Source organism: Lytechinus pictus, chromosome 16 (genome assembly GCF_037042905.1).
Source record: "Lytechinus pictus isolate F3 Inbred chromosome 16, Lp3.0, whole genome shotgun sequence".
Taxonomy (NCBI): domain Eukaryota; kingdom Metazoa; phylum Echinodermata; class Echinoidea; order Temnopleuroida; family Toxopneustidae; genus Lytechinus; species Lytechinus pictus.
This window is the reverse complement of record NC_087260.1, coordinates 21,076,550-21,089,398: the sequence shown is the minus strand read 5'-3', so window position 1 is coordinate 21,089,398 and position 12,849 is coordinate 21,076,550. Positions and strand designations below refer to the sequence as shown.

At 36.4% G+C, this 12,849-nt stretch overlaps 1 protein-coding gene across 2 annotated transcripts in view; it reads right to left on the bottom strand.

Moving 5' to 3' along the window:
• The window catches only part of LOC129278482 (probable E3 ubiquitin-protein ligase HERC4), a 42,336-nt gene that overhangs the window by 3,203 nt on the left and 26,284 nt on the right, over positions 1-12,849 (bottom strand). The window contains exons 15-20 of one of the 2 annotated variants that reach the window (XM_064111026.1): positions 9,809-10,009; positions 8,589-8,687; positions 6,845-6,966; positions 5,778-5,939; positions 4,247-4,421; positions 3,267-3,369 (exon numbers count right to left, since the gene is read on the bottom strand). In XM_064111026.1, the coding sequence (XP_063967096.1) occupies positions 3,267-3,369; positions 4,247-4,421; positions 5,778-5,939; positions 6,845-6,966; positions 8,589-8,687; positions 9,809-10,009 (862 nt within the window). The remainder of the gene's footprint in view (positions 1-3,266; positions 3,370-4,246; positions 4,422-5,777; positions 5,940-6,844; positions 6,967-8,588; positions 8,688-9,808; positions 10,010-12,849) is intronic. The other variant, XM_064111027.1, reaches the window with a different exon arrangement.

The following is a 12,849-nucleotide window of genomic DNA, read 5'->3' as shown; positions in this document are numbered from 1 at the left end:
TCTTGTGGAACGGACTTCCTTCAGCACTTAAAAATGCAGCAACCAAAGAAACATTCACCACCTTATACTGGAGATTAGTAAAAACTCATGGGGGATTGTAATTACTTGTTTATGCAGTTGTTAGCTTGCCAGGGAGTGTAAATCATTTGAATAGCAATCTTATGTAATATTATATTATCATGTAACATGCAGTCACTATTGAATCTTCATTACTCATATCATACGCAATATTTCATACGCTGTGTAAAATAAATGTATATAATTGTTAATTAACTAAAATAATATGATGTAGTCGAATGTATATTGATAAGTAATAACCACTCTGTAGTATAAGTGTAATGTATCTTTTTTTAAAGTATAAGTAACTTGTATCCGATACGTATACACTCATAGTTCTTTCAGATTTCTAGATTTACCCTTGCATTGTCACTAAATTGATAAATTTTATAAGTATGAAAACGTAGAAACCTATAATAATGAAAATAAATACTTATTAATTTTTCCTTGTTTTCCTGTCAATTTCCAATACTGGTTCCTTTCTCAAGAACTCAAATCATTTTTCTCTCTTCGTATTACAGTGTAACAATGTTGACTTTTAATGTGTTGTATAATATGTGTTCTTTTGATTGTTTTATGTATATATGTATTGTGCAGGGCCCTGGTTGACAACAGTGTCTAAACCACTGATCAGGCTACCCTGGGTAAAGAAGACAAATAAAAAAAAATAAAAAAAATAAAATGATGGTAGTGTTGAAAATATTGAGAACAGAGTGGTGATAGTGATAATAGTATTTAGACTACAGAGAAAATAGTAATGAGGATGACGATAATAATATTCCGCATAAGAATCTAGCTATAGGATTGGTCAATAGTCGGTTACGTGAAAAGGGGTAGTTTCCCCCATCAATCATCACTCGCAGTGATGGACCTTTTTATTTCGCTGATCTTTTTCAGCCCATATAGGGTCATAAGACGTTATAAATTAATTTATGTACGCGCGAAATGAAAAGGTCACTCATTTTTTGGGTCCATTTTTCTCAATCACCTGCAGTGACGATCGCGCAAGATCTAGATGGGCGCGTGCAGTGTACATACGCGCTAGCAATAAAACTTTGCGCAAAATAAAAGTGCACTGCCTTCGATTGTTTTGTTGTAACGGTAAAATTCCTTTGTGAGGTCACAATAAACCTTGCTAGAGCACGATCTTGGATGCTTGCGCACAGTTTACGTACACTGTAGGCGCTAGCAGTAAAACAAGCATAATAAACTTCTCAATGGATTCTTTTTTTTTTTCAAAGGAAACCATGATTTTTTTTTAATTAAAATTCTTCTTTTAGAAACGTATTGATATCGGTTTCTTCGTTTATAGTGGTTCCTCGATGCTGGATATAAAGCATATACAATGTAATCATCTCATGATTTTTGGTGACAAGTCAAACTATCACTTTCTCGGCAAGCTGAATGTACTCACTATCTTTCCTCAGCTTCGCTTCGGAAAGATAGCTACATCCAGCTTGCCTCGTAAGTGATAGTTTGCCCATTACCTTCACCAACGGTGATTATTTGCTTACCATTATGATAATCATGATTAAAAGGTTAGGCTAAAGAGAAGTGGTTTGAGAGGAATGGACCATGTGTTCAAGAGGGAAGATGATGAACCTGTTAAAAACAGCATGGGATTTGGAAGTGGATAGCATATTACAGAGGAAAGGGAAGACCAAAGATTACATGGAAAGATATTGTAAAGAAGGAAAGTAGTAAGGTTGGTCTAAACAAAGAGGATACTCGAGAAAGATAGAAGTGGAAGGACGGAGTGTCATCATGGTGGATAACGCTCATAAAAATAATATAATGATTTTAATAAGTACAATTTCAACAATAATTAGAGTAATGATGATATGATCATATGATAATCATTAATTCTAGAAATGACAATATGATGATATTGTTCATATTGAAATGGTATGATGAATTAATGAATACGTAACAATAAACATTTTGTCTTGTGTTAATGCAGTTAGATGTGCTTATTACTGTTTAAAATAAGGGCACTGCAACAAGGATTTGAAAAGCAGTTAATACTCGGTTCATGTCGCATAAGGAATTGATAACCTTTCCAAAGTCAATTGAAAAATTTCATTCCTATATGTACAACATGGAAAACCCATATATCAAGAATTCCTGTTTGTGCCATGATAAGATATTTCACATTAGGTAAAAGAGAGATGCTCTTTTCAACTTAGCCTCTCCTAAAAGAAAAAAGAACATCTTTCTTTCACCTCATGCGAAATCATGTGTCATCAAACTCGAGGCTATTCCCTGCTTGTATAGTCTCTGTGTAAATGTACTTCTGAAAGCCTTAGGACATAGTTTTGGCTATCCTTGGCACTGCATTCAAGGAATGAAGCTAGGTGTCCATAACCTGGGCCTACCAAGCTTGCAAGGCCCGTCGCAGCTCAATGATGTAAATCTGAGCCTTGTTACTGTGTCATACGTGCTGTGCATTATATAATACAGTATTCAAGCACACAACGATTAATGTTTTTTTTCTTATCTTAGTTCTTCATTTCACTCTCTTCTACTTTGCCGCCACTTAACTTCAAAGATGCCTAGTTCAAAGACCAGTAAGGCATGAGATTTTAGACAGGAAACTGTGACTCAGTGTGAGATGACCTGGGCCCCGTAACACAAAGATTAGCGATGAATAGCAAATATGAGAAAACACTTCTGATTGGTTCCTGGTCAGTATTTTGCGCTCAATGCGCGTGTACATTGTAATATAGATCTTGATGTTCACTTAGTGATTGATCGCTACAGGCGCAAAAAAGAGATTTGGGGAATGAGAAAGAGTTTGGAAATGCGGGAGTCTCATGCCAAAGACATATCTGTGACTTCAATCTTTCCCTTTATTTTTTCACTCTCATTCTTTCTCTTTCTAAATTTTCTCATCCTGCATTCCTTTGATTTTCTGTCTGCTCTCTTTCTTCGTATTAATCATTTACTTTCTGTTATCTTTCCTGTCATGAAATATATATTAGAAGTACTGGTAGATATTCATTTTCTATACTATTCAACAATTGTAACATTGTATACTAATCTCCATGTATGTTTTTGATTATTTGCTTTGATCATATCGTAACTCACTAATTTTAAAAATTGACCCCTTCAGCGTACGCTAGCGCTGGTTATTAATATATATATTTATATAAATATTTGCATGTAAATACCAATAAATAAAGGGAAAAAATAAACAATAAGTCACTCACCGAGAAATTTTCTCTTCATATCATCATCCAAGGCATGAAATACCTGCCAGAACATTTTGATGGTTTGATGAGAGGCCGTGTACGGATGTTCATACTTTGTCGACTGATGATAGAAACATTTGAAAATCGTAGAATAGTAAAATGGGCCAATGTTCAATGTATTCATTACATTTCTGAAAACTGACCTGTCCAGCAGATTTTTTTCTAAAAACTACAGTTTTCATTGACATTTTCTTCTTATCGCATACTTGTGTATAGACAGAGACATACATTGATTGGGGCTCTTATACCAAATCGAAGAGGCAGTAAACGTTAGTGATAATCTAGAACACGCATATCAGCAGAGGGAAATTAATACTATGGCAAGAAAGCAACAGAAACCCTCAACTATTTTGCACTCCTTTTCACTTTTCATTTTTGGAAGAATTTAAAGCTATGTGCCCTTTTCACAAAATTTGCCATCTATGACAAGTATACGAGCTAGAGTTATAATATAGTGAAATCAAAGTATTATTTTGCATTTTCAAGAAAAAGGGTATTCATAGTGAATACATGGTAGCTTGAACATTTCATTACAATAAAATCAAACCTTTAGAAACCGATTTCTATTTTCATGTAATCATTACGAATAACCACTGAAAGATTATATGCTTTTTACATACATTTTATATTCTTTATAACAGTATGAGCAATATGCTTCAACAGAAGTGATTTTATGTACCCTACCACATGAGCCATTAATAGGATAGCCTGACCTCCAACATATAATCATAGAGTAATTGCAAACCTGAACCCAAGAAAGCTCTTTTTAACTTCTGAAACTGGCAACTTTACTGGTAGTTTAACACATTTAACATTTCTTTTTTATTTAATTTTTGTTTCACCATGCCGATTTTGTTTCCCTATGTGGAAGTGGAGCTTGGGTACACACTCAACTCCCCCCCCCCCTCTGAATTACAATACACTTGGGTCATATTTACCTCTTCAAGTGCTTTCCAATCGTAGTACGACTCTCCGATGACAAGTGTTTCCAGCTCGATAGGTCGAAAAATTTCAAAGTCAGCTGGACGGAAGACCTTGTAGACCCCTCGCTGGAAGGCTTTGAATTGCAATGGCGCCAAGAATTCTTGGATCTTCTTATCCACATAGAGATGTCTGCATAACCCAAGAAAGGAACGCAATCGAATGGAAGATGGGGATTATCAGCATCAGTATTCAATGTTTTCAAGGCATTTAATCGCAAATTAATGACTCATCCACTCCATGCTGACTACCGATCTAATCGTTTTCAGCCCCATCTCACACCGAGTCGAGATCGCTTCAAATCAAACTCAAATATAAACTTGATTTCCTATTGGTTAACTTTATAAGACTTGACCCAGGCATTGCCTTTGTGCTCTAAAATCCACCCATAAACTGTTATTTTGGGGAACTTGCTGCACCGTGAGAAGTAGGCCTCGTTCGTGTTAATGCTGTATGTAGTCTCATTTCATTCAAAATGCCCCATTTGTCACATTCCTAGGTGTAATTTTTTAAGTTTAATTTCTTATATTTGCACTGTCATGTCAAATTGTATGTTCATTTGTTAAATGTAAAAGCCAATGAAGGAAATATTTCTAAGTACATATTGAATATCAGATAGACTAATTTATTGGAATTTGTTTTAATTTGAATATGTCATTGTGTCAGGAAAAGCTCCAATGGAGAAGCTACACATTTACTCAGCCCCCCCCCCCCCAAAAGTAAGCATTCACCCTTTTTATCACCCTTTTTTTCAACAAAAAAACTTCATATCTTGTGTCTTGACCCTTCACAGCAGGAGACATACTTTTCCGCTAACCTTACCTTTTTAAAACTTAACTTTGAACAATTACCTCAAGGCCCAGGGGCCACTTTCATTAAAATATTGACATCATGATCATACACGAAGTCATGTAAGAAGGGTTGTTTTCACAATCAGGTGATATGTATACACAAACAGCAAAAGCGTATCAAAATGGCCAAAATCAGGAAATACTATTCAAGCCCGTAGCCAGGGGAGGGGTTCAGGGGGTTCAATCAAACCCCCCAAATTTTCAAAAGTAAAAAAAACAAGAAGAAAAGAAGGGTATTTGAGGCATCATTCAGGATGGGAAACATAACATTGAGATCAAAAGATTATTTCTTGTGCAGAGTCCTTTATGATGGTCCATGCAGCGACATGACGTCCAACTTGTAGTGACACATCCTCGAACAGAATGAACCCCCAAAATATTTCCTCTGACACCCAACAAAAGAGGGTAGATGCAGGCCTGGGTAGATGCATAAGAATTGACTGCATAAGACTCATTTCTCAAAATACAGGTGATTGTCAATGAGCTGCGACTCATTCACAACTTTCCTAGTGAGATTTCATCATCCTCAGGATATGGCTTTTCTTCTTTTTTTATTGCACATACCTAACTCCAACCAAACAAAATGCTTCAAGCTATATTGCCTTCATATATGATTTTTTTAGCATGGTGAACTTACACATTTTCTTTTGTGACCTCTACACTCCTCCCATCCGCCAACTCCAGATCGTCACCATAGCAACAGCCCATAATATACTCGTCGGTTCCATCTAGTAATTTGGACATTTGATCTGCAAAGTCCTTGTCAAGCTGTCTTACTTCCTTCAGCTGATTCTTTGGACTGATGAAAAAAAAACCATTAATTAGGAATGGTAGGGAATGTACAAATGTATTGCTTTCTATTTGAATATGCAGATTCACACATGAACAAATAGCTGAATGGCAGAAAACAAAATGAAACTTGTATTTTGTCACGGAAGAATCACTTAGAAACACTGCATAAAAATCACTTTAAGAATATCATATTGCTATCATCAGTGTGATAGCTACAGTGGACGGCAGTGGTCAGGCCCAACCTACACAGAAGACTTCTGACCACCACTCATCATGAGAAACACTGCTTCCGTCCACCTCTAATTTCAAATGAAAAGTGTTTAAAAACTAACTCCTTGCAAGCAGGAATTGCACTTGTGTTCATTTCCATCTTTAATCATGTGTTATTTGCATAATTTACATAAAACATTCTTAGATTTGATGAATTTTTATTTTCAAAGACTGGCTGTCAGATTGTTCTTACATTATCATCATTATCATAAGTATTATCATTATCATCGTTATACCATCCCACTCCTGCCACAAGTACTAAAAATACATATAGGCCTTTTCACATAGAAAAAAAAATCATATTAAAGCTGAATCATGAGTCAGCACTTTGTTTTATTTAAAATATTTGGGCACACACACAATAGAAAGTAATAGATATAATCTAACTAACCTTTTCACTCTTGCAAACTTAAACTATACAATTCTAGTTATTTTTAGAGATAATAATATTCATGCAGGAGACAGAAATTGTGAGTGGCATGGTTTGAATGAAGGCAAGCCTCAAAAAGAATTACAGGTGCAGAGCAATTCTAAGTACTGGTAAAATATTAGTGATCAAGGTTGGTGCCAGTCAGGTGGCTGCAGTCAAGGCGCAGGTGGACAATAGTGATATGACAAAAAAATGGGAATGTCTTTACCTACCCTTTTCCCAGAAGCTTGGCATACAGCAATTGTGGAAACGGTAATGGAACGATTGCCTTGTTGTACAATGAAAGTCCGAAGAGTAGACCAAATATCTCGGCCAATTGAGAGTCCCTGCAGTCCTGTTTCACATTGGTAATAATAAAAATAAATTACTCTTTGAAAATTAAGTTTAAATGGGAGAATTGTTGTTGACAAATAAATCTGATGCATTCTTTGCATTTTCAATTAGGAATCACAATGAAAATATTAAAACAATCAAGCTCAAACTTACAAAAAACATGATAATAATGTACTTCACAGATGAGTCAAAGATAAAACTATGCCAATAGAAGTGATCACACAATTTCTTATCTATCTTTTTATCTGAGTCTCTTATCTATCAAAACTTTTTTTCTGAAATCCGTAAACATTATATAAATTTGTAAGTTGGCTTCACATCAAGAGAAATTTCCATTTCTACTTTTATTTTTCTGGAGGAAGATAGACCAAGAAAAAAATCAAGAGTCATGTACATGTTGGACCAGTGGCATACCTAGGATTTTCCACAGGGGGGGGGGGGGCAAAACCGTCTGCCAAAAAATTTGTCAAGCAAAAAAAAAAAAGCTCGTCGGGGGGGGGGGGGGGGGGCAATAAAGGTCTTCAAGCTCGTCAGGGGGGGGGGGCAAAAAAGGTCTTTCAAGCTCGTCAGGGGGGCAGGGATACGTCCTTTGCATGGGTTGTGGCTCGTCAGGGGGCAAACTGCCCCCCCACCCATTGGTACGTTAGTGTGTTGGACACACATACAAACAACAGATCAATATGAAATACAAAACAAATTTCATGTCCTTACTCATTCTGGTCTAAGTTTTACAGGTATAATTTGATTTTATGTGTATTAATCACTATCAATATTTTCATTATTACGATCACTATCATTGTTCATCACCACCATCATCACCATCATCATCACCACCACAACCAATATCACAGTTGTCATCAACATTAGGTCATACTTATAATGTGCCTTCTCCAACAGGCCTAATTAAGTGCTTAAAATGAATGGAATCGACAAATTGACGAATCATTCCAGTATTTACAGAGTAAATGTTCAACCACCAGCTAATTTGCAAGTTACTGAATATGTAAAACGGAGAGTCACATTCTGACCCAAGCACTCTTGTGGGCATATATACAGTGCGTCTCAAAAAAAACTATACACTTTTAAAATGGCTACCAAACAAAAAATATGTCACTTTGGGGGAAAATACCTATATATATGGAAAGCCAATAAAGTCAACTTTCAGATGACACCAAGGGACTCGCCTCTCAAAAACTGAAAGAAATCAGAAGGCTAATTCCTGCCAACCCTAATTTTCATACCCTTTGTATAAGTGGGTAGTGCTCACTCAAGCATGAATAGTTTTCCAACTTTTTTGTGTCAACTGAAAGTTGACTTTATTGGCTTTCCATGTGTATAGAGTTCTTCCCCCAAAGTGACATATTTTTTGTATGGTAGCCCTTTAAAAAGTGTATAGTTTTTTTTAGACACTGTATATTCAAGACAGCTACACAATACTTACATATTTACCCTAGAGCCTGGCTAGTACATGGATAAGTGTTTTGTAGATGAACAGGTTTAATTAGAAAACTATTATCTGCTTTAAAGGAAGCAAGTGTGACGGGATCAATTCAGAACTCAAATTTGTTTCAAAACTGTGCATTCTATAGACACGTAAAATGCCATTGAAGCAAAAGGATTTACCTTTTGAAACCAAACAACTGGATGATCCTCGTCGATTCTTCGGACAAGATCATGCTTTTGCGGATCAAGAAGTTCCTCAAAAGCAAGCCTGAAAAAATCCTGTTTTAATAAATGAAAGGGAAAAAATAAATGGGGAAGATTTATGAGAGTTTGCTCCATCGTTCTCTTTTCTCTATCTCTTTCTACTCACTTTCTCTCTCTTTCCATCTGCATTGAAACTTTTGTGCATATTCACATTTTTCAATCAATGTCGAAGAAGGTACATATTCTATTGATACATATATGTGTAAATTTCAAATGTGAGTAAATTACATGAAGCTGAGAATGTTCTGGGTCACATAGAAATTACTCGTTAATTTGAAAGAACAATTCTGATTGGTTCCTAGTGAGTCTACTGAGGAAAATGCTCATGCAACGGCGAACCTGATAGGCCATTTCATTTGGTGATTAATCGCTAACTTTTGGGTTACGGGGCCCTGGCCATTTTAATATTGGAATGGGTCCTGTCTCACAAATAACTGACACTGATCCAATTAATCTCAAACTGTGGAAAGCCAGTGACACATAATCTCCTCTACCCTGATGTCTTCTAAAATTGTCAAATTGTCATGATTGTTTGGTGCATCAGAATGATCTCTCCCTTGCTTACAAATGGAGAGTGTATGCACTTATTGAAAGAATTATAGGGCCCTTAGTGTCATTCCCTTTTGTTCCAAAATTATGACATACTTAAATCAAACTTAAATTGTGATTAACCTACAATTAATATCTATTTACTACACAAATATAGATTAATCAAATCAATCCTAATTTGTGATTAAGCTATATGTGTGTGGTGAAGAGATATCAATTGTACATGTACATGTACATTGTAGGTTAATCACAATTTGAGTTTGATTTGATTCTATTGTAACTCTTTGTTATGCCCAGAATTGTACTACATGTAAAATAAAGTGACAGATTCAAATAACTATTTAAAGTCAGCGAATCAATGAACATCTACATAAAGAATTTGTATGTCCACTCAGAGAGCTCTTAAAAATATAGCAAGCGATATGATGTTTTCAGCATGCTCCTCTTTTTTGAGTTGCTTATGAATGGGCAGTCCATAGACTCCTAATTGAAGAATTATGATGTTGATACATGTAGCTTCCCATACGCGAGGATGATTGGACCAATCCCAGCTCAGAATAAAAAGGGGCCCTAAATGCATTACATACCATACTCAGTGCTCCCTCGTCAATACCAGCTTCCCCTTGAAAAATGACCTTAAAGGGTCGGTGAAGCAAACTCTTGAAATGTAACATCTCGGCGAACTGCTCACGGACACTCGTCCCGAAAATATCCTGCCGGCTTACGACAACCTCAAGTCGATTATCCATAGATATCCGAGGCATCCAAGGTATAAATCCCGCAGCACACTGGTACAATGAATTGTAATTGGGAATAAAATTATCTTTAAGTAAATTGAATGTGCCGAGCAATGGACAGATAACAACAGCAAGTGGAAAGCCTCTTGCAGTCTCACCTGCATTACGCAACTCGATATAGTAGCGGTGCTGACTTGAAAACAGCAATGAAACACTCATATGATAATAAAATACTGTCCATTGACCCTACATGACCTTTGACCAAGATCATGTGACCTAAGACGTTTGCAAAACATACTTGATTACCTTAATGTAAATGTTTCATGAACTACAGATCAATAAAATTTCTAAGTTATGATGCCAATTCAATAAATACCCCCAACGCATTCAAAGATCATTGACCTCAAATGACCTTCGATCTTGGTCATGTGACCTTAAAAGTGCACAGGATATTAAAGGGATACATGGTTACTCTTTTATCCAAGTTTCATGAACTAGATCCATAAACTTTTAAAGTTATGATGACAATTCCACAAATACCCCGAACATTGTCAAAGTTTGTTAACCCTAAATGACCTTTGACCTTGGTCATGTGACCTGAAACTAGCACTTTAGAAGCAACTTTAGAAAACATTGAGGAATCCGAAATGCCAAATTGGTAAGATTCAGCTAGGTTGCGACGCAAGCGCCCGCCTCGGTTAAGTGGTGGCTCCTCCCTTTTCAGGCAGACAGTCTCTTTTACTCCCCTCTAGAACCACCATGCCTCTCGATCTAATCTGTGGTCAACCACAGCTTTTACAACATAGACCTTGCTACCTTACATTGAGACGTATGTACATGGGTTCTAGGTTCAAGAGGGAGGTTATCTACCTGAAAAGGGAGCAGCCTCTCTTAACCGAGGAATGGCCTACATCAATCACAACTTTGCAAGCCAGATCTTACAATTTGGTGATTCAAACGATTCTTAGATGCTTATAGTATTCATCTTGATAATAATCATCATCACCACCATCATCATCATAATAATAATGATTACTAAAATTATTACAAATAATAGTAATAATAGCGATAATAATAATAATACTAATAATGACAATAATGATAATAATAATAACTTTAATAATAATAATAATAATGATAATGATAATAATAATAATAACTAGGACTATCACTGAAGGTGATTAATACCCCCGCCCTATGCCATTACCATGGCAACAGTTTCCAACACATGGAAAAAAAATGTCTTGCCCATCTTTACCCCAAGACTTATATGTGAGCAAAATATGAGAATTACTGATGAAGTAGTTGCGATGTAAGTAACTTTGGAAAACATTGAGGAATCCGATTTCCAAATCGGTAAGATTCAGCTACATGTACATGTAGGTTGCGACGCAAGCTCCCGCCTCGATTAAGTGATGGCTCCTCCTTTTTCAGGCAGACAGTCTCTTTTACTACCCTCTCGAACCACCATGCCTTTTGATCTGATCTGTGGTCAACCACAGCTTTGACACCATTGACCTTGCTACCTTACATAGAGACGTACAATGGGTTCCGGGTTCAAGAGGGAGGTCATCTCCCTGAAAAGGGAGCAGCCTCCCTTAACTGAGGAATGTCCTACATCAATCACAACTTTGGTATTCTGAAAATCGTCTTAACTTGTCTTGTAACTTTTCTTGTAACGCAATAAGATAACAGCTCGCTAATATTATCTTAAATCGGTATTCTATAAAATTGTCTTATCTCTGTAAGGACGTCCCCTATTTTATCTCTGACACGCCCAATATTTCATCATCAACCAATCATTAAGCTTGTTATATGCTTACATGTAGGTCAACCAATAGAAGCATCTCTTCTGAAAAATAATGAAGCGCATTGTTGATATCAGGCGTAATTTCCTTGCGCCCCCGACGCTTATGCCTGTGCGCTTCTGTACTAAAAATACACGTGGCTCTTCTCAAAGACATATTTTCTCTGAAAAGATTCATTGTCTCGAACACCAATTTTAAATTGTTGAAAAGTTTAAAAATCCGTCGTTATAATGTCTTTGGAATGTCTCCTTTTGTGAACCATGATGTTCTTGCGTGATGCAGCAAGAAATAATTATTGCAGATGGACAAACATCGCATGCATGCAATGAGTTACAATAGCCCCCTACCTCTTGTAAATTTCCTTGTATTTTGCAAGGAAGTTGACAAAACGCAAAGATAATAGAATTTTCAGAAAGCCTTTTATCTCGATATGTTATCTTGCGCAAAGGGATATTTATGCACCGTTTTAACTTTATGCATACTTCTAGGGCACGCAATAGAATTGTATCAAAAGTTCATTCTAAAATAACTGGGATGGAATAACATTTTTCATAAGAGTCTTGCACGTAAACTTTAATGTTGACCTCAAAATTACCTTGACCCCTAAACACAATAACATGCAGGTCTCCGAAGTACAGCTATAACCCAAGTTTGATTCAAAAGTGACTTACGGTTGCTGAGTTATGTCATAAAAATGACCTCAAAATAACCTTTGACCTTGCATGTGACCTCTGACTGCACTTTGATATGCAGGTCTCCTCAGTACATCTACCATCTAATAATAGCAGGGCCCGCTGGGAGAACAGTTTTCGGAACTGAAGTGGCTACCCTGGGTAAATATGCCGTTATTATTATTATTATTATTATTACCATCCAAGTTTGGTTGAAAAGTGACTTACGGTTGCGAAGTTATGTGTCATAAGAGAGCCTTGCACGTAAACTTTACCGTTGACGTCAAAATGACCTTTGACTTTACCATGTGACCTCCGACTGCAGCATAATATGCAGGTCCCCTAAGTACATCTACCATCCAAGTTTAGTTGAAAAGTGACTTACGGTTGTGGAGTTATAATGTTTATGATG